The 20,278-nt window shown below is 43.0% G+C and overlaps 1 protein-coding gene across 2 annotated transcripts; it reads left to right on the top strand.

The window, feature by feature from the left end:
* The first annotated feature begins 1,400 nt into the window (after positions 1–1,400).
* On the top strand, positions 1,401–19,887 carry LOC124063342 (ankyrin repeat domain-containing protein SOWAHB). Of its 2 annotated transcripts, XM_046396906.1 has the most exons (15): positions 1,401–1,555; positions 1,639–1,801; positions 4,417–4,478; positions 5,202–5,387; positions 6,095–6,220; positions 9,535–9,591; positions 10,026–10,127; positions 11,567–11,578; positions 13,541–13,543; positions 15,647–15,733; positions 16,669–16,671; positions 17,091–17,093; positions 17,320–17,392; positions 17,830–17,925; positions 18,391–19,887. In XM_046396906.1, the coding sequence occupies exons 2-15, from the start codon at positions 1,669–1,671 to the stop codon at positions 18,561–18,563; spliced, it is 1,116 nt and encodes a 371-aa protein (XP_046252862.1). In that variant the 5' UTR covers positions 1,401–1,555; positions 1,639–1,668; the 3' UTR covers positions 18,564–19,887. The 2 variants fall into 2 exon arrangements, with proteins under 2 accessions (XP_046252862.1, XP_046252863.1); XM_046396907.1 differs by lacking the exons at positions 1,401–1,555; positions 13,541–13,543 and adding an exon at positions 12,463–12,465 and having other exon boundaries at positions 1,564–1,801.
* Positions 19,888–20,278: the final 391 nt, after the last annotated feature.

Below are 20,278 nucleotides of genomic sequence, written 5' to 3'. Positions count from 1 at the left end.
GAGGAGGTGACGGACGAGAGCCGAACGTTCCCACAATCCTGACTGACAGCACTATGATTTTCCCTTTTTGAATCCTCTACAGCAAGATTGTCTTCATGGTGGATTCCTCAGGATAACCACACAGTGAAAATCTGATAGCCAAGCTGCACAGACCAAGGTGCAGTTTGTCACATGACAACTTGTGACAAAAGGCTGAACTGTCCCCCTCAGAGCCGTCTTCTCATGGGGGACAAACACCAGATAGGCCGACTGGCCATGCAAGGAGCCAGCACACACCCATTCACACACACACATTCATGCACTGATGGAAAAGCAAGCGGGAGAGTTTTAAGGTTCAGGGTCTAAAGCCACTCTGACCGCAGGGATTTGAACCACGACCTCCGACCTCCCAGCCAAATCCATGAGATTTAATCACCGTTCTACACCTCTTTACAGTTAGCATACGTTTACCCCCTGAGTTTAATGATCTCTAGTCACACAAAACACTTTCATCAGTCATTTTATCAGTTAATCAATAGTTGTGGTCCTTTAGATGTATGCAAGTGTTGAAAAATGCCACAGATTCACACAGCTTAAGGTGACATCTTGAAATGTGGACAAAAACCACAAAGACAAAAACAGAAGAAATGATGAGATGAGATCCCTTTTGTTTATTCCCAAGAGGAGAAATTCGGACAGAAATACATACAGATAAATTAGAAAAAGGAGCACAAAATAAACAAAATAAGATTCAGAGTAAAAACACAAACACAAAATTCCGAGGCCAAAGCTGACGAGAGACTGGGTGATTCTGCGCATCTTGTATAAGTACACAGTGTACACCAGAAAGATGTGCGATGATACTATGATACAGACAGGGACTAGAAATAAATAGAAATAAAATCTAACATATAATGTAATAAAACACATAGAATAGCACAGTACATCAGTACTAACTATCTGATTAACTTACTGCTCTGCTCTTTAGTTACTTCAGTACAGTCACTGTCCTGTGCTCATGTCACGATCCACCTGCTGACCATTTGTTTACTTCACTTACTTGCAGTACTTCCACTCTGTACTACACCTCACTCTTGTACCAACTCCAGAACCATATTTATTTGACTTTATCTTAATTTGTTTTACTTTATTCTATTTTATTTTATTCTATTATTATATATTACTCGTTCTTATGTTCTATGTATGCACCAATCACCGAGACAAATTCCTAGTAATGTGAAACCCCTTCACTGACATGGCAATAAAGACAATTCTGATTCTGATTCTATTACCTGGAAAAAATGAATGTAGGACAGCGTGTGATAAATAATAAAGATAACATAAAGCAGACAGAGAGGAAGCTGTGTGTATGTGTGTGTAAGATCAGCTGAAACACACACACACACACACAGTGTCTGAGGTGTGACGCTAAGATGCTGACATGTGCAGTCTTTAAAGGGTTAACAGGAGGAGGCGCAGCGGCGGCGGCAGCAGCGGGCAGCTCGTCTGGGTGGAGTGAACTTCAGACATGTACAACACAGCAAATTAGCCCAGCGGACTGCATTATGGCTGAGTGGTAAAACAAAACAAAACAACAACAACAAAACAAAACAACAACAACAAAAAGCCCAACAGATCTGAACGCATCTTTTCCTTCAGCCGCTCCGGTCGACAGAAAGACGAGCTGAGATGAGTGATGTGAGCGAGGAGTCGCTGCTGGATTATTTCTACTCCACCGGAGGCGCTTCAGGCAGAGTCAGAAACGCAGACATACTGAAGACTTTTAAGCCTTTTATTGGCCATAGCGACTTGCAGTTGCGTGGTAAGTAGCGAGTCGTTGTGTCACGCATGAACGCAGATGAGAAATACGTATTGGCCTGAAAACGGGGAAATGCGCTGCGTGGTGGCCGTGTGCGGGATGGCGTTAACATCACCTCCCGCACACATTTGGATTAATGTGATTCGTGTGTGTAAAACCAAAAGTCTGGCCTGCTTTAACAAACGGGTTTTAAGTCCTCTCATTGTTCTCCGACGCGGAGCTGACATCTGGTTTGCATTAAAAGACCCTCCAAAATATCTGCAGCTCCAGCGGGAGTTGTGTCATTTCCTCCCTCTGGCCACTTGAAGCCGTTTGGTGAAACTGATGAGGGGATCTGAACCAGCCCCATCACCAAAACGTGCCACCATGCAGGGCCGCCATGGAGACCCCTGCGGCCCCAGAGGCAGGGCAGAGCCCCCCCAGTCCTCTGATGACTGGCTCAGTGATACTTTTCTGTAAAGATGTCTCACTGTGCTCCTCTCCGCCCACCTTCTTACTGTGCGTATGCTTATGCAATCCTGCTCTGAATCATAACACCAAAACTCCCCTCATATTTGGCTTCTTTTGACGAATACTCTGCATTCCTCTGCTTCATACACCTCAGCTCATGCAGCCTGAAGGCGCCGTTACAAATCCTGGCCGTTCCACTTTAAAGCTATGCAGCTTTTAGAAAGAGTGAGTGAAGAAAATGTATTTTTACAGGTGCAAAGCTGAATTCAAAAGAAATACATTGCTAACCTGCACCGCTTGGTCTGGCTTGTTCAGCTAAGCTAATGTTAGCTACAGGTGATCCACGACAAAATCAGCTGGCGTGTTGATAAGCCAGTTTTTTTTGTTGCTTGTTTCAGTAATTTCTCAAGCAGAAATGACAACATTTCAGTGGCTGCAGGTTCTCAAATCAAATATTAATTCAAACTGTTTCCTGATGTTATTAGCTGAATGTTCATTAAGAGAAAATAATCATCACATTGACTGATAATTAGAATAGCAGAAGCGCTAACATTAGCAAGCATCACATTTCAAGCATCTCAATGTTTGTTGTTTTCTGCTTGTTTGCACAGGAAAACCACTGTAATGTTTGATATCATTAGCTAAAGTTAGCCACATTAAGCTACTGGTAACACCAGACACCAGAGAGAAGACTGTGTTAGCCGAGCCGTCGTCTTTGTAAGCTGAACATTGAGTCATTTATTCCCTCAGAAGCTGCTTGGAGTTTATTTCAGGGCTGCTGTGTTAGTCTACATTTGTTTTAGCTCAGTCGAACTAAAACAGATACGTGTCCCGTTGAAACCTGAACAATCCACCGCACACCACTGACTAATAACACAATATCTGCTGTTTAACCGCAAAATATATTTGTCCCAGAAGACTAATAGCCCAGCCAGCGTGCACCGATTCATCCATCCATCCACTGAGCAGAGAGTTTACCTTTGGCACTGCCTGAAACACAAACATATTTTAACCTCCCTCAATGATTATCCAAAGTGACCTCGCCAGCGCGTACTGTCCAGATGCCAGGTCAGCACTGCAGTTGTTGACAGAGGTTTAGAGGGCTGCCTCGATACTCTGCCATCTGACACGGCCGTCCAATTAGAAAAGTGCTTCCCACACGTTTAAAGTCTGTCGTAACATGTGGCTGCAGATTTTCATGTCATAATTGTGATGATAGTGTTTTAATCATAATTAAGTCCACATGCATGACTGGATGTAGACCTCTAATGGGGTTGCTTTTTCATCAGATGTGCAAACTGGGACATGGTGGGAAATTCAGCAGTGTGTGTGTGTGTGTGTGTGTGTTGTTTGTGCAGACCTCAGGCTAATAGATAACTAACACGTATGCTATGTTACTGTGGTAAGCGAGGAATTCTTTTGTTGAGACAGATGTAAGTGGCTGCTTCCTTTGGATTTCCTGTTGTTGTAAACGTGAGCTCGGCAGTTATCCCACCACCAATGTTCTTTCCGTCCACATCAGGAAAAAGGAAACACTTCAATTGTCCCGAGCTGCGTGCCCATGTACACCTAGGCCTGAATGAAATACCTTCGTCTGGAAAGCGTGTTGCTTCAGAGCCTGATTACCAGAGCAGCTCTTAACCACACAGTCTGAATATCTGCTCGCCGGCGTAAACAAAGACGCATAACTTTATCTGCTCAGGGCCGCCACCTCGTCAGCCGGAGTTTGTTTGGCTCCCGCAGGAAAGATGACTCAGGTTTCCGCCTTGATCTGTTTGTATCTTTGCTAGAAGGGGGGCTCTTCTTCCTCTCTCTTTTGTAGTGTTTGTCCGTTGAAGGGACTGTTTCTTTGCAGTCTGCCTTATCAGATGAAGACAGAGAATCCAGCGGCACATGCAGCAGACTTTGGTTCTCAAATCACACGTGTTGGAAGCAGACACTGTTAACATCTTAGCCACTTTGGAGTTTAGAAAATACTTTGTGTCTTACAATAAAACAAAATTAATTCAAGGTTGGTTTTTTTTGCCACCCGTCTCTAACATGGCTGGGCTGAATTTGTATTCTCCCTCTCATTTGACATTTTCAGTGTTGGAAAAGCAGGATGTGAGGAGTTTGAGGCTATATTTAGTTTTCAGGGTTTTTTTCACATCAAATATTTTTCCCTGCAGCTAAATACAGAGAGGAATTCAAGCTCATCATTGACCGAATCGCTGTGGTGAAGTCAGAGAATGTGAGTAAACGACTGAAATATTTTTACCTTTTGTGGAAGAAGCTTTCAACACTGAAGCATAATGTTGTTGTTCCAGTTTAACTATGATGACTTAAAGAGTTGTCAAATCTGTTTACTTTGTTTTTATTTGCAGAACTGTTTGTACCCAAAGGGGTTGAAGCTGCAGTTTTCATTTTCCCTGAAACTATTTTTATTTGGTATTTTCACATTACAGCACGATTAATCAGTCCACACTAGACTGAGTTATCATGTACAGACTGTATTTCTTAATGTCTTTTTTTTGTGTCGTTTGTCCTTCTTCTCCTTCCTGTCCTTTGCTGGACCACTGCAGCATATCTTTGCATGCAGAAGAACAGAAAATCTTGAAAACCTTTGCAGAAAAGTGTATTGTCTCACCGTGTGACCAACTATGTACAACAGGTTATCAGTAAACTGTTTTTCTTTTAACATTTTCCAAATCCTGGTGAGCCTTTTCCACCAGCTTTTTACTGTTTATGCTAAGCTAAGCTAATGGTCTCCTGGCTGACAGACATGACCGAGTTATCAATAAGTCATACGTACAGACTGTCAGAGATGTCACACTTTATGTGTCCCACAGTCTGTGTGCAAAGCAACCAAGCTGACTTGTGATTTGGTCCCTGAATAATTGAATTCTAAGGGCGTGTGTGGTGTGATTTCCTCTTTTCAAAAGCATGTTGTGCTGTTGGACTGTGTTTGTCGCAGGGGGAAAAATATCTGGTCCTAAAGAAGAAATACAGACAAACGCTGCATGAGCGGGGGACAGACGGGGATGGACAGAGACATTCGGGCCCAGCCAGAACTCCAGCCACCGCCCAGTGGGACGCGACGAGCACCTCGAGTCCTCCTCCCCGCCAGAAGGATGAGCCGCTGTCATGTGGAGAGCGGGAGGTGAGTTTAAAAATCCTCTTTCCGTTCTGCTCTGCTCTAACGTGTGAAAACAAAATAAACTGTGGGACGAGCTGGCATGACTCAGCAACAACACTGAGTGCTGAATCTGCTCAGCACATCATGTTTACTCTTTGTGTGAGCAACGCATTTATTTCTAAACAAGGCCGTCTTTGTTATCCGCATGTGTCAGCATTTAATGACAGTCACGGCGGCCTGCACGTCCACACAGACGGATACTGTGCACGCCGTCTTTACTGGGGCAGATCTAAGCTAGCAGCTGTGAGCAGACAGGCACCATCACTGGGCTTATGTCTTTTATGTAAAAGGCGGAGCTGTTTAAAGCTAATGTATAGAAGCACTTTGCTGCTGTGAAAATAAACACTCTGCGCTGGTTTAATGCACAATAATCCTCTGGAAGTACTTTTCCTTATTGATCCCACAATAAACCTGAGCGTTTAATCATAGATTTGAATGATTTGATGTGTTTTATGCTACAGGTTGAATATTCTCGCACGTGATTTGTTCAAACAGGCACTAAAAGCAAACAGTGTGCGTCCACGCCCAGATGCTGAAGGAAAGTGCACGCAAAGTGTTAAAGCTGTCTGTTCACCTCAGCCGCCGTTTGACACAGTTAAAGTTTGGCCTGCGGACACGCGGCCCAACACATGTGGATCGGTTTTTAGCGCGCTCTGCCTGTTGTCCTGCAGGACCTGCCGACAGGAACGGCCCTCATGCAGCACAGCGTCCTACCACAACGTCCTGCCGCCCCAGTCCAGGAAGCGTCGGCACAAAGCAGCGGGGAGGATGAGCTGGACAAAGATTCAGGGTCAAAGGTGACAGTTTGTCTGGCTAAGAGGCAGAGCGTTGCTGTGTGTTGCCCACCTGCATAATGTTAATACTGTGAAGGTTTGATGGTCATTTAAGTGTCAAGCTACATCAGGCAAACATAAGAGAAATGCAAATATTTTCAGGTTTTTTTCGTTCTATGATAGTAATTGGAATATTTTGGGGTTTTGGAAAAGAATTTTAAAGATATCAGGCTTTTAAAAACTATTTAATCTATTTTCTGTCGTTTTTAATTTAATTTATTTAAATTAAATAAACCCAAGAAAATCAAGGGCAGATTCATTAAAAAGGAAAATAATTATCAGTTGCAGCCACATGAAGTCATTACAGCACAGACAGGAAGACAGGTTTCTTTAGGATGATTTTAGTGGATTAAATTGTCCCATTCAGGGATGAAGTGGAAGGTAACCTGAACTCATCTTAAGCCTGTGAATATTCTCATTCATCCAGGTCATGGTTATCTCAAGGAAATTCAATCGAATGCAACTGGACTTAGTTATTTGTCTTTGAAGACGTTTCACCTCTCATCCAAGAGGCTTCATCAGTTCATGCTCGGGACTAGTTCCAGCCTAGTCAAGCGAGCATGAACTGATGAAGCCTCTTGGATGAGAGGTGAAACGTCTTCAAAGACAAATAACTAAGTCCAGTTGCATTCGATTGAATTTCCCTGAACTCATCTTAGTCGCTTTTTCTATTTATGATTATTTTAAAAGTAATTATAAACTACCAGCTTCAATAATTAAGACTGCAACAAAATAAAAATGAATATCCACAGAACACATGATCAGATACATGTTTTAAAAACTAAATAAGCACATACCATCTGCAAGTGTTATGTTGCACACCGTCTCAGTGTCTGGTCATCCAGACTGGGTGCTGAACGAGGCGACGGCGATTACTTTGACAGATATTGGGATTGTGATGAGAGTTATGATTTTAGTGGGAATAACTGCATTAAATTTTCACCCAACTAGCAAGTTCCAATGTTTACACAATCCTTCCAAAGCTTTGTTTATATGACGATGTTGTGACATATTTTAGCTTTAAAAAAAAGAAAAGATTAACAGCTTAATCAATAATGAAAAGAAATAGTTACAGAAATTACACGCATGGAAAAATACATGAAGTGCTGGAAAGACTGGAAGACTGTCTGAGATCTTATAACCTCAGTTTCATTGGTTTTAATGTTCCTGCAGTTCTCTCCTAAATATAAGCTCACCAACACCTTTTTGATTTAAACTCAGTTTGTGTGTGGGAAGCCACGTTAATTTCATACAGTTTATTCTTAATATTATCTCTCAGTCCCAGTGAGGGGGAAACACAGCTCGCACTGCAGCAGTTCCTTCTTTAACCAGCAGGTGGTGCTAATTAAATTACCTGGATTTGTAACCTACAGCTTGTTGAATTTGGGTGGGAGGAGGACCTGTTGGGGGCAGAATCTGCATTTAAATTAAGCCCTCTGTTATTATGTTAAGCAGCAACACGTTGACACTCATTAGAAAGATAATAATCATTTGTGCCCATTAAAGAGATTGAGATTCATTAGAGAGAGATATGTGGTCGTCCTCCATGACCTGCACAATAGACAAATGAAATATGTTCAAGTGTGTTAATGCAGCACCGCAATCAGATTAAGTGTGTTTGCTTAAAGTATTAGTCACACTGCTGAACTTTGTATTTAGAACAGCCTGTTCCACATTACAGAAGCTACCTGGCTGGTTTGCTGTCATGCATCGAACACCCCGAGGCCGTAAGCTTCGCGGTTCCTCTGCCAGCATTTGATATGTGGCACATACGCACAAAGACATTAGTGGTCACAAACGCCAAAGATGTTTTTAAGGTTGCCTCCTTTGTGTAGTCTGTCCTCTGGAAAGGCAAAACAAGTTTACTTTTAAAACACAGCGGAAGAAAACGAGAGCAAAATGCACCAGACGGCAAATCAACGCATTTTTTCCCCCCAGACGTTCAACTTGTTATCACAGGAAGCAAACGTCACATGAAACAAGCAACAGCTGAGGACAAAACTACAAGCTTTTACCCAGAAGTCATCAGAAATTTTAACTTGCGCTTCTCCCTGATTAAGAGCAAATACTTGCAAAAATGACATCAGCTTCATGCAAACATAATTAACAATCGTGCCAAGATGCTTGCAATGAGCCTGCTGAACAGAAGCATGTTAGCATTGTTAGCTCTTAGCTCAAAGCACTGGTGCACAAAGCCTGACAGAGCTGCTCCAGTTTGATCATCCTACATTACAACCTGACTGGACCTGACTGTGTGAAATGTCAGCTTCACTGCACCACACAAGCTCAACAACAGACAGCACACCCAGCACTGCAGCAGTTAGTCCATTTATTAATAAGGTGATAATTTAATATCCAACTGCTGTGATAACTTAGTGATGGTTGTATTTGTCAAGCAAGAAAAGTCCAAACACCATTTTATATCAGTTTATGTTGAATGTCTACAGATTTTTGAACGTTGGTCAAACAAAACCTTTTTGTCTGTATTTTCTGGCAAGATGAGGAGACAAAAACAGTCAACTGATGAATCAGTAATGAAAATAATAACCGCTGCCCAAAAAGCACCCAAAATTACATTTTATGAAGATTAAGTGTTAGAGGAGAATTCGGGTTCTTTTAATCTTCCAGGCCTTGACTTCAACTGCGTTTTTCTCCTCTTGTTATTGTTGGTCTCCACTAAAGGAGCAAAGAAACTGACTCGTGCTCGAGTGCAATAGGCTGGATAAATACGATCTGTCCACTTTTCGTGTTCGGCACGCTGACGTGTGGCAGTTTGTCCAACAGACATGAAAGGACCGAGTGTTCCTACATCGTGTCTCCGTGTGATCTGAGAACAATTTGCAATCAAGTCCTCAAAAAAAAGACAAGGAGGTAGAAAAAAACAAAACAAAACTCCCCCCATCTCACATAAATCAGCCAAAGTGACACTTTTATGCTCTGCTAGAGGACTTTTTCTCCTGACCCCTTCAGACTTGAATGGTGACAAAAGCACGCGGCCTCACCGTAGCGCGTGTTGTTTTTTGGCTAATTGTTAATTGGATTGTTATTCATTACCCCTTATGTGTGAAACCGACACCTCTGACTCGCTGTCCCGTTACCTCTCGACCTGTCTGACACCCTTTGGTCAGGCCTCGTCATAGCGGTGTGACCCGTGTGTGTGTGTATCTTGTGATGCTGCATCATGCTGTATGACTGTTACGACTGACAGGGTACAGATAACTTGTGTCACAGGCTTTTTGTCACCACTGAGTAATAGTCGTCTGTTTTCTGTCTTTCAGTCCGAGTCAGAGCAGGACGAGGAAGGGACGGGCAGCATGGGCTCCGCGTCTGTCGCTGTAAGTCCTTTTCATGTTTTTTTTCCTTGTTTTCTTATGGTTTTCTTATTAACAAAAGCTTACCAGTGTTATAAGTAAAACATGTGAAGAGTCAAGTCTGCAGAGTTTGGGTTTCTCTTAATGATAGATGGCCGTTAGGGTTTGGTCTTGGACATAACGTCCACTCTTCCTGTGGTGTCTCTGCTGTCACTGCATGTTCCCTTTAAACCGGTAACAGAAGTAGTAACAGCATGAACTCTGCAGTGTGATTCTGGGTGTCTCCCACAGTGCGTCAAAATGTTGGTTGTGACTCAGTCATGTGCAGGAAATGGATTAGAAGTTTGTGGCCTTAGTATTATCAAAACAGCCCACAACAGGATGTGGACTGTGGTGTGTGTGTGTGTGTGTGTGTGTGTGTGCGCACATCTGAGCTCCACCTCCTCCCTCTGAAATAGCTGGATCCTATAGAGAAGGAATGGATCTACTCGGCTGCCGGCGCTCGAGTCCCTGACCTCTCTCAGCTGCTCAGACAGGACCCTTCACTGGCAAACAAGAAGGTAGCGCCGCCCTTTGCGCCCCTTTTTCCGCCTCTCAAAAGATAATTCTGCTTTATTTCAAATTCGACCTTGTTTTCACATTTTTTGCACATCTGTCTGTAGTAATCTGGGAATCTGTGGTGATATTTGTGCCACAAAGTCTGATGGGGGCGAGAAACAAGAGTTGGTTTCAGACAAACACCAAAGCTCGCCAGAGCAGAATGTCTTTATTGTATCGTGTACAACAAGACTGAAAACAACAACAGCAAGCTTATTCAGAAGAAAAAATGAGGGCAAACTGTAAAATCAGCAATCAGAATTCACCCAGTGGAGACTTTCAAGGGACCGCTATGACCTGCAAGGCGAGGGTCACGTGACAGCCAAAGTTGTCGTGAGGCTAATTCACAGTTAGCTTTGCCAGTTTGTCAAACTGTGTCATCAGACTGTCCTTTCTGATAAACTCTCTTCAGCAAAAATGCTTGATAATCAACCTGCTGCATTTCCACTGAAGTGTATGAGAAGCCAAGCAGAATGCAATCAGGTACAACTTCAGAATGAGCAAAAATGAGCCAATTCAGAGAAATAGAAATAAAAGAACTGGCATATATTTACAAAAATGCTTGAATATTTGTACTTTTTCCTTTTTGGCGTAGAGGTTGGGAATAACAAAACCACAATGTCAAACCCACAGCCGGTGTTGTCTGTTAGATAACTTTGTAATAATAGCTTGCACAGCCAATAGTTCTCACTCAGCAGCAAACACGCTAGCTGGTTAGCTCACTAGCTGGCCCAGCTTGAACCGTACTGTAGTGCCCTCAGTTTCCTGTAGATTTTTACTGACATGTTGTAGCGACTGCAGAGCCAAGGAACAAAGAACCTTTTCAGCGACTCAGGAACTGCGTTTTGACTGGAGGAACCGAAGGCTAAATTTAGTTCCTTCACTAAAGCCACAGAAGTCCCTGCTGTGGGGATTGTACTTTCCAGTGTCAGTTCGGGAAGCGTCGGGCAGCAGAACGCTGCAGATTCGTCAGCAGAGCTTCATCTCACGCAATAAGAAAATACTGGATGCCTCCCATACATTTCTCGTGACATTTATTGGAATTAGAAACAAAGCTGTTGATGAATGAGATGAGAGAGGAAGAGAAGGACGAGTACAAACAAAGAACAACATGATGTTCAGCCTAAATGCAAAAAAGGACTTTTAAGCTCCCAGTTCATTCTGAAGTTCAGGTTCAGAGTTTCTTGCCCCGTTGGACATCGTTGTAGAAATGGTTGCAATATTATCAAAACTGATACACTTAATATCTCAAGATATACAAATATGACCATAAACCAGAATTACCCTTCAGTGTTACAGGAATACAAAGTGAACTAAGCTCTATTTCATGTGGTTTGATACAAGGATTCACTAACAGATGCATCTGTGTTTTGTCTCTTTTTTTGGGTGGCGGTCAAACCAGGACTTCACCTCAGTGAGTATTTAATGTTGCACTTCGAGGCTGTTTACACCTGACATTAACGTCCATCTTGGATGGTCCAATCACAAACAACAGCTCCAAGCGCGTCAGTTCACACCTGGCACAAACATACGTCTCGGGTGACCACCTGTTTGTTGTAGGCAGTGTTTTACAAAATCCATAAAGTTTCTCCTAACTCTACAACTTGCATTATGGCCAGATTTTTAAACAGAGTCTGAGGACTTTCTATCCAAGCGACAAAGCGTTGCATTTAATGCTGAATTTACAAAGTTTCTCCTGGCTCACCAACTCTCAAAATGGCAAATTTTTAAGGGAGTTTTGTGGATATTGTCGTTGCTAGTTCAGCGATGAAATCAGGTGAAACAGACAGTGTGTTTACTAACATCAGCTGCTCATTTCGGCAGGTAGGAGAGCCCAGATACCCAGTTTGCATTGCAGTGAACCAAAAGGAAGTCGGCCAGTGCGTGTTGTGTGTATGGGAGGCCATCTTGCGTGTTTTTCTTGTCCCTTTGCTGAGGAAGTAGGCGGTCTTTCGGTGTATCCCAGGACACACTGGTGGACAAACTGCAAGAAGAAAGCAGTCGTATGTTGTCCAGACCAGCTCTGAGCAATCGGACCTCAACACGTCCTCAAGGCGTATTGGGTGCATTCACGCCGGCGATGACGCGGTTCTCCTGTGATTGGATCACTCAGGGCAGACGTTAATGCCGGATGTAAACTGGTTCCTTGTAAGCTACAGACTGCATGCAACTCATTACGAACTCATAATACTGTGTTTAATGTTGTTTATTATTGGGTGATTTTTGCCTGATTTAAAGCCTCTTATTTTCTCATTTTGACACACTGCTCCCGGCTGCGACCGTGACCGTCCTCCTCAGGGGGTAAGTGTCGTCATTCGTACTTCTGCCTACACCTGAACACCTACTGCAGCCTGTTGGAACGGAAGTTCACTGACGACTCGCACTGAAACTGACCACGTTTCAGCTGCGTGTTTCTTGATCTTTCATCTGTGACGCAGAACCGTGTTTTGCTTGTATAACTTTCACAAGCTCATCCTGCCGAGATTTTCCCCTCAATAGTATTCTGGGAACCCGGTGTTAAAACATCCAGATCATGCATTTCAAAGGTCCACTATCAAAAGGATTATGAAAGATAGCTTTTTAGCTCCTGTGCCCCCCTGACAACCCAAATCCTTTTATTTGTCTCCCTGTGCGCTTAAGAGATTTGAGCTCATGTTTGTTGTCCCTCCCCTGTGTCACAGTTCTCACACTGTCCCGTGGCCATGGCAGACCACCTTCTAAGAGTAGCCCTAAGCCTTTGCCATCCCCACCCGGACAAGATAGCACGTCCGCCATTGAAGTGCACGGAGATGGTGGGGGGATTAAGGAAAGTCTTAATGCCCCACTAAGACTTCACCCACTTAAAGATAATCTGAAAGTAATAGAGCAGGCTGGGATTAATTGTAGAACAATGCAGGTTGTGTCCCTGGGAAGGTGCTAAGTCCCCCTCGGGCCTCTTTGATGTTCCCTTTAGCCCTCAGCCTTTCCCTGTTCAGCAGAGGTGGAGAGATAACGTACAGAGATACCAGGAATAACAAAAGTCACCAGACCCATGAGAGCCACAGTCCTTAAAAGCAGGAGTTATTATATTTGATGTGTATCTGTCATGTCTGGACTTTGCTGAACAGAAGTTACAAGAAGTGCGCCAAACACTCACCTCTAAATCACATGTTTGACCAGGACTGAAGGGATTACTCTTCATCCTGGGAGGACTTAAGTGTTTCCTGTTCTCCAAATGTTTGCTGGGATCAGGTGCTTTTTGTAGATATGTGCTTAAAGTTGAGGACACAGCACAGATCTCACCTGAGTCCAACACCTTTCACTCTCTTTCTCTTCCTGCTCTGCTCGTGACGCGGGCCTGCGTTTCCTGCCGTGACGGACTTCCTCTGCCACACAGTTTGTAAGTACATCATGAGCTCATCACTCCTCTCTGTCTTCCTCCAAATCAAGTGTCAGGCACAGTGGCCATTGTGTCTCCCGTCGATGTGAGCCCTCTTTAGCCACCACTTCCCTCACTGGGGAGCGTGTGGCGGCGACAGAGCCGTCCCTGACTGATTAGACAGGTGTTTGCAGGGGGGGCACCCCAGTGGGCAGGAACAGAAACGAGAGGCGCAGGAAGGGAAGCCGTTGCATCCTGTTCAGCCTCGTCCATCACTTCTGCCCACCGGGAGAGCCGCCGAGCTGCCTGTCAAACAGCCCTTTGGCCAATCTGTCTTGTGATGCGACAGGGGACAGACAAAAGAGATGGAGATACTCGAGCCAGACAGCATCTATCACAATCTGTCCTCCAGACGCCCAACACAAGGAGGTGTAGATACCCATAGCATCCCTCCCTTCAGTGGGTACAAGCTGACATTTTTCTCCTGCTGCTGGACTAGCCTGTCCTGCTAAGATTAGCACAGTTAGCATCATAGCCTCTAAACACAAAAGGACTTGTGTCATGCTGAAGAAACCTGCAGGGCCCAGTTGTGTCTCTCATGTCTTATCAGTACATTATCATACACTTATCAGTCACAGAGCTACACATCGGTTTGGTTGCCAGTGAAGCTTGGAGCTTAGCTTAGCTTAAGGTGTTTCCAGAATCTTCAAAAACTTTCCCAACCCTGTGGATGAAAAAAAAAATCTGTTTGTGTCAATAAAACAAAAGATTTTTTAATCCATTTCCCTACCTGTGACTGTGCTTCCTAATCTAGCGGGAAATGAAAAACTATCAATAAATACAACAGGCAGTAAAATGTTGGTTCTCACTTTAATAAACTTAGAAAGGACGTTTGTCATTTCCAGATGCCATCTTTGTTGGGATTAGAAAGAAAGAAAGCTGCAACTCAGGAAGCAGGTTAGTCATTTTAGAAGTTAGAGAAGTCTTTAAGGATTCTGGAAACACCATCAGAACATCTTCGAGTTTTTTCTAAATCACTTTCTTGGCCTTTCAAAGATTGCCTGGTAATTATTATTTTTGGACACTTGGCTGTGAGACTCAGATGTAAGCTGTCCCTTACAAACCCATATGGTTTGTGTCACAGTATAACTTCAGCACACTCTGCTGTCAAAGCACAAGTCTGAGTGTGGTTCAAAGGAGTTTAACGCCGCCTAGAGACTCCATTTTAAGGATATTAATTATGGAAGGCGTGAGTCTGTTTACACATGTAAAAAGATTTCAGATAATATAAAAATGAAACATTTGAAGTTTCATACATGAGAACCTGGTGGTTTTGAGAAATGCATTGCAGCTCTGCATGCATTTTTAAAGTTAAATACTCTGTTCTTGTGGCCACAAGTTTATAAGGTTTTCATCCCTCCATGGTCATTAGGTGATACTGAAAAGGTTTCTGTTTGATTTGCCGTGTGGAGGGTCCGGTTCAGAAGGGGTCGATGTGGTCGCTTAGCCGACATCTGCACCCACGCTCTGCTTTCACCTGTCGACAAGCCCACAATTACTCGGCTTAAAGCGTGTAGGAAAAAAGCGTGGGGATCACAGTTGTGGTCCGACAGGTGGATGCGGTTTGCACTTGCGTTTTACATACACACGTCTATTATGGTTCACATCCACGCGCTCGTTGGAGCGCCTCTGCATGTGAACATGTGTGGGTGTATCTGCGAGGGTCGTGTCGCGGGGGCCCGTGTTCCCTCCTTGACGTGTGCTGACAGTAGTGCGGTGATGTCTGGGTGGGTCTCCACTCTGCAGGTCACACTAACATCATCAATCTTCCCCCCTGGTGACAGGCAGCCGGGCCCCCCAACTGTGGGCACAGTGCTGTGTTGTTTTGTAATTAGGCCCTGTTAGATGGCAGGAAACCATCTCTCCATCCCTCCCTTCTCACCATCCCTCCATCCGTCCACCCCCCCCTGCCCAAAAGCATGCACAGCTGGCCCACTGCCCTCACACAGCCAATGAGAAGCTGCCCTGCTCAGTTCAGACAACTTGTGACGATGCCTAACGACAATGCAGATCGTTGTAGACGCAGAATTTTGTGAACACTTTCTCTTCCCTTCCTGCACACAGACAGCTCTGCACTGGGCTGCTAAACATGGCAGCGAGGACATGGCCACTCTGGTGGTGAATGCTGGTGCTGATGTCAACACCAAATCAGTGAGTGCATTTTTATGGTTTTAATAAAATGGCTTTTAAAGGGGCACTCCATCTGTTTAGGACTTTAATTACCTGTGGCCAAACTGCTAAACTACATTTAATAGAGTTGAGCGAATACTCGGCTGAAATGATGTTGAATGTGTCAATATCTGTCAAGCCTCATTGGGAAGCTGACTGAAGTTTATACACGTTTATTAGAAAAATAAAAATAACTTTGATCTGAAATTCAATTCTTATGCTCTTCTATAAATAGTTTTCTATATAAATATATAGAACTTCGTCAACCAGATCAACCCATATCAACTTCAGGCTGAATGAACTCCTTCTAATTAGACCCGCCCAGTCTCCATTCAAGCACCACTTCTGGTTTAAGCCCCGCCCATTCCAAGTACAGGTACAACAAGTAGCAGAGGACAAGATATTCTGACCTTTTCCTAAAAACATCGGATCCTACATTCTTCCCAACTTGCATCTTTGGCAGCCTCTGCTCCACTCGTTTCCTTCACTCAATAAGGATTTCTATCATCTCTCTTCCTAAAAACATGTTCACATCAAGAAGGTCCTGGCTTTGATTTCAGGATGGGACAGGGTCTTTCTCTGTGGAGTTTACATCTTGTCCCTGAGTTTGAGTCGGGTTTTTCTGTGGGTTTTCTGAACCCAGATTTCCAGTTTCACTTTGGCCCTCGTTAGCCTCCCTTAGCCTGTCTGATAAGCGGCCATGTTTTCCACTGATCCTGCCCTTAGTTTGTATCACAGACTTAACAGGGCTGGGTTGTTTTATTCACAGGGAGAAACTGTAGTTCACTCCATGATGAGCACATTCAACTTTACATGTCAAATCAGCGGAGTGCCCCTTTAATTCTAGTGCAGTTTGCTTTTCTGCGTTGTGCACAATCACTGATTTATTTTTCTGCTCTTCATTTTTTTTCCCGCAGCATGTGAGTATCCAGAATTTTCGATCAGGACGCAGTGGGCTCGTTCAGTGAGTTGTTTTGTCTGATTGGATAACGACGGGACAACAACATGGCTGCTGGTTTCTTCTTTTGTGGCCTGCACTGATGTAAAGCTCCTATATGAGCTCCATGAAAATCCAGCTGTGCAAATGCATTACAGCAGCACGTGTGTTGTTGGGCTGCAGGAGGACTCCACTAATAAATCATGTCATGTCATGTTAATTGTTTCCCAAAACAGTGCGTCTATGTGCCAGCATGCACGACTCTAGAGCTGTGCAATTTTCAGCGAATTACCAAGCAATTATGTTTTTATCATTATCTTGTGTTTCCATAACCTTTGCTAATTTGTATACTTTTTTTCCATGCTGTTTTCATTGGCTGTGTTTGGTCCTGGGAAACTCTAGGGGGTACGTACTAAAACCCGTCCAGCTCTTTGCCACAGTTATTCTCCTGGACTCCACACAAAGTAAAGAAAAAAAATGTTTTAAACTGCTTTATGTGTCAGTGAAGGGAGCGTTGAATTTGCATTACCTTTGCCCATAAAAAGACAATAATCCACAACTTCAGAATACATGTTTTAGATCTTCTCTATGCATGATTTCCTTTTGTTTTGCTCTTGTTTTTGTTCTGCAGGGATATACACCTTTACACATTGCAGCCTTGCATGGTCATCGGCACATCCTAGACCTGCTCATAGGGACATATGGTAAAACTGCTTTTCATTTTTCAAGCTTTCACACTTGAATTTCGCTCGGGATCAATAAGGTATCTATCTATCTATCTATCTATCTATCTATCTGTCTGTCTATCTTAACCTGTTGGTTTCAGGCCCAGCAAATGATCAGACACAAGATTCAGAATATAAAACTCTTTCACAGCAGTTTTTACATTCATTACCAGTGAATCGGTCTTTGATTTCATGTAGAACAAAGAGCAAAACAAGTTAAAAACAAGTTTAAAGTGCTGTGAATCAGTTTAAGAGTGACAGCAAGTTCTAATCTGACATGAATATTTTTGTTTACCTTTGGATCAAGCCTCGTTTCTGAAAGCTTGAGGTGTAAGGTGTCAGTGAAGTAGATTACCTGCTGCCCCCCACCTCATGTCAAGTCTCGGTTTTCACAGATTTTATTTTCTTCTTTTCAGGGGCCAAAGCAAACGTACGGGACTACAGCGGCCATCTTGCCTTCCATTATCTGAACATCAAAGACCCGGAGGGTCCGGAGGAAGACTGCGAGCTGCGTGAGTGCCTCATGCTTGTGACTTACAAATGATTTGATGGATAATTTTTGACACTACAAGTAAGTTTTTTTTATATATAAATTTGTTATAATTTTTATGTATTTTGATGTTTCAACATTACATGAATTCATTTAATGTGTGCCTCTGAAGCATTTTTAACTTTTTGTTTTGAAAATAAATTTTACTAACGTACTAAATAAAGTAATATAAGGTCTGTATGCTTGCTTCTTGTTTCAAATATGAGGGACTCATATAGAGTTAGATGAAGTCTTTGAATTGTCTGATGTTACTGCTCACTTGTTAATCTGCACCAAAAACCAAAATATAAAGACAGTTTGGTTCACTGTGACCAGCCAGTCGTTATGCTAAGCTAATTGTTGTTCTGGCTTTGGCTTCATATTTAGCAGATATGTTAGTGGTATAAATCTCTGGTTCTTATTCAACTCTCTTGTCTTGCGATCCCAGCGTTTCAAGTCACTCAGGCCAGAGAGCGCAACAGGAACAGGAAGTTGGCGTCGCTGTTTTACTCCAAGAAGAAGTGGGGCTCGGCAGAGGAGCTCGCTCCCATAGAGGAGGAGAGGACGGCGTCACATCAGCTCGCCCTTCCAGCGTTCAGACCCAGAAAATTCTCCCGCTGAGGAAAAACAGACAGCGGCGACGATTTCTGAATGTCAGCTCTCCCACACTCGCACGGGACAGCTGACATTCACTTATCTTTACACACATAACGTAAACTTACATGTATATATAGAAGGAAGTGTTAATATGCGTATACCTGCGCTTACTGACACGATCACAAACGCGTCCGAGCAGCTCATCCAGGACGCTTTAATTTTGTCGGCTGCGTTGCAGACGATGCTGTGCTTATATGTGTGCTTTAAATACTCGTGCCTACCATAAAAGTATTTTTTGAAGCTTTTAAATTTTAATGAATGTTGCTAAATGTTACTTAAGCCTTACGATTTCAAATGGGCTCAGGCCACGTCGCCTTCGTTTGTGTTTCACTCAACAACTTTGGACTGTAAAAGTGTCTAAAAGTGAGGCTGAAGATGTGCTGTATTTTTTAATACTGTACACAAATCCAATTAAAACACCACCTGCGAGTGGTAGTTTGTATATTTTGGCCTATTAAAAAAATCCTTTCTTCTTAACACTATGTTGAACATTTGCCAGAACAGCAGCGATTTGATTTCCCACCTTTTACACCAATTGATTTAGATTAATGTCAGATATTAAAAACTATTTGCAGAGGCACTATAGGTGATCCCTTATGCTAAAAATGTTCATTTTGTATTGAATTAATTGTTTGAAAAGTGACCTTCCTCCCTAATAATTTCTCTGCAGTTCCTAATGACGAAGAAAGTCACTCATGATTTAATTGCTTCTTGTTTTTACTGGGTGTCTGGTGAAAGCTGCCCTGCTTGGATGCTCCAGCATTAGCTGATGTCCTTGAATGCACCGGCAACAAACGCTCGCAACTGATAAATAGACAAATCAAACAAGGAAACAATCAGTCAATCATTAACCTTAAATGTTTGTTGTGATTAATAGTGCGATTTGCAGATGGGTTGGCCTGTTACAAAGTCTTCAGTGTGTCACTTCAGATCTGAGCCACTGCTGAGTTCACGGTTTTGACTCGGCGCTCATTAGTTTAAGTTAAGGTTATCGACTCTACGTGTCTGTCACGTCCCTGCAGGTTGGTGTCAGACTGCAGCTTGATTTAGCTTTCTTCACGCCTTCCATGTGTATTAAAGTGTTAAATATTGCAAAAGAAATTCACATTGTGAATCTGTGTCCCTGGTTTCAAGGGCTTTTTGTATTGCCTCATGCATCTTTTTGATTTGTTGTAAAAGAAGAGTTTTTCAGGTTAACTAAGAAAAAAAAACCTGCCTTCATTACATCTTTTGCACAATATTTATGTAATGAAAAATATTTTGGTATTAAATTGTTTTATATCAAAGCATACACCTGTGTCACATGCTCACACTCTGTTTTTGCTCCTGCATTGTTCACTTTCAACGCAGTCAATATGTTCACATAATCTGCATCAGGCTGTCTGGGTGGAGTGATTGGCTGTTCACATGCAGGGTTTCTCTTTGTAAAGCAGAGGAGAAGAAGAAGAACTTGTGATAATGCTTTTTTTCTTTCATTCAATACAATAACCCTGGTTATTTAAGCTGCCTTTGATCTTACTTTAAATACCTGACTTTGTGGGCTACAGATGGAGTAAATATGGGCCCTGCTAACTCTCCATACGGCTTTAGACCTTAATTCCTGATTAGCTGAAAAGGGCAGCACTTGCTTTTGGTTCTTGGATATCAGACGACACAGAGGGGAACAGAGGCAAGTGTTT

Source organism: Scatophagus argus, chromosome 8, assembly GCF_020382885.2.
Source record: "Scatophagus argus isolate fScaArg1 chromosome 8, fScaArg1.pri, whole genome shotgun sequence".
Taxonomy (NCBI): Eukaryota; Metazoa; Chordata; class Actinopteri; family Scatophagidae; genus Scatophagus; species Scatophagus argus.
The sequence above is the reverse complement of the archived record's forward strand: the minus strand, read 5'-3'. Positions and strand labels throughout refer to the sequence as shown.

Excerpts from the sequence above, each read along its gene's own strand:
- LOC124063342 (XM_046396906.1), top strand. The coding sequence starts at position 1,669 with ATGAGTGATGTGAGCGAGGAGTCGCTGCTGGATTATTTCTACTCCACC. Across the intron at positions 1,802-4,416 it reads TAGCGACTTGCAGTTGCGTG|CTAAATACAGAGAGGAATTC; the intron begins GTAAGTAGCGAG and ends TTTTCCCTGCAG. Across the intron at positions 17,926-18,390 it reads GGAGGAAGACTGCGAGCTGC|CGTTTCAAGTCACTCAGGCC; the intron begins GTGAGTGCCTCA and ends TTGCGATCCCAG.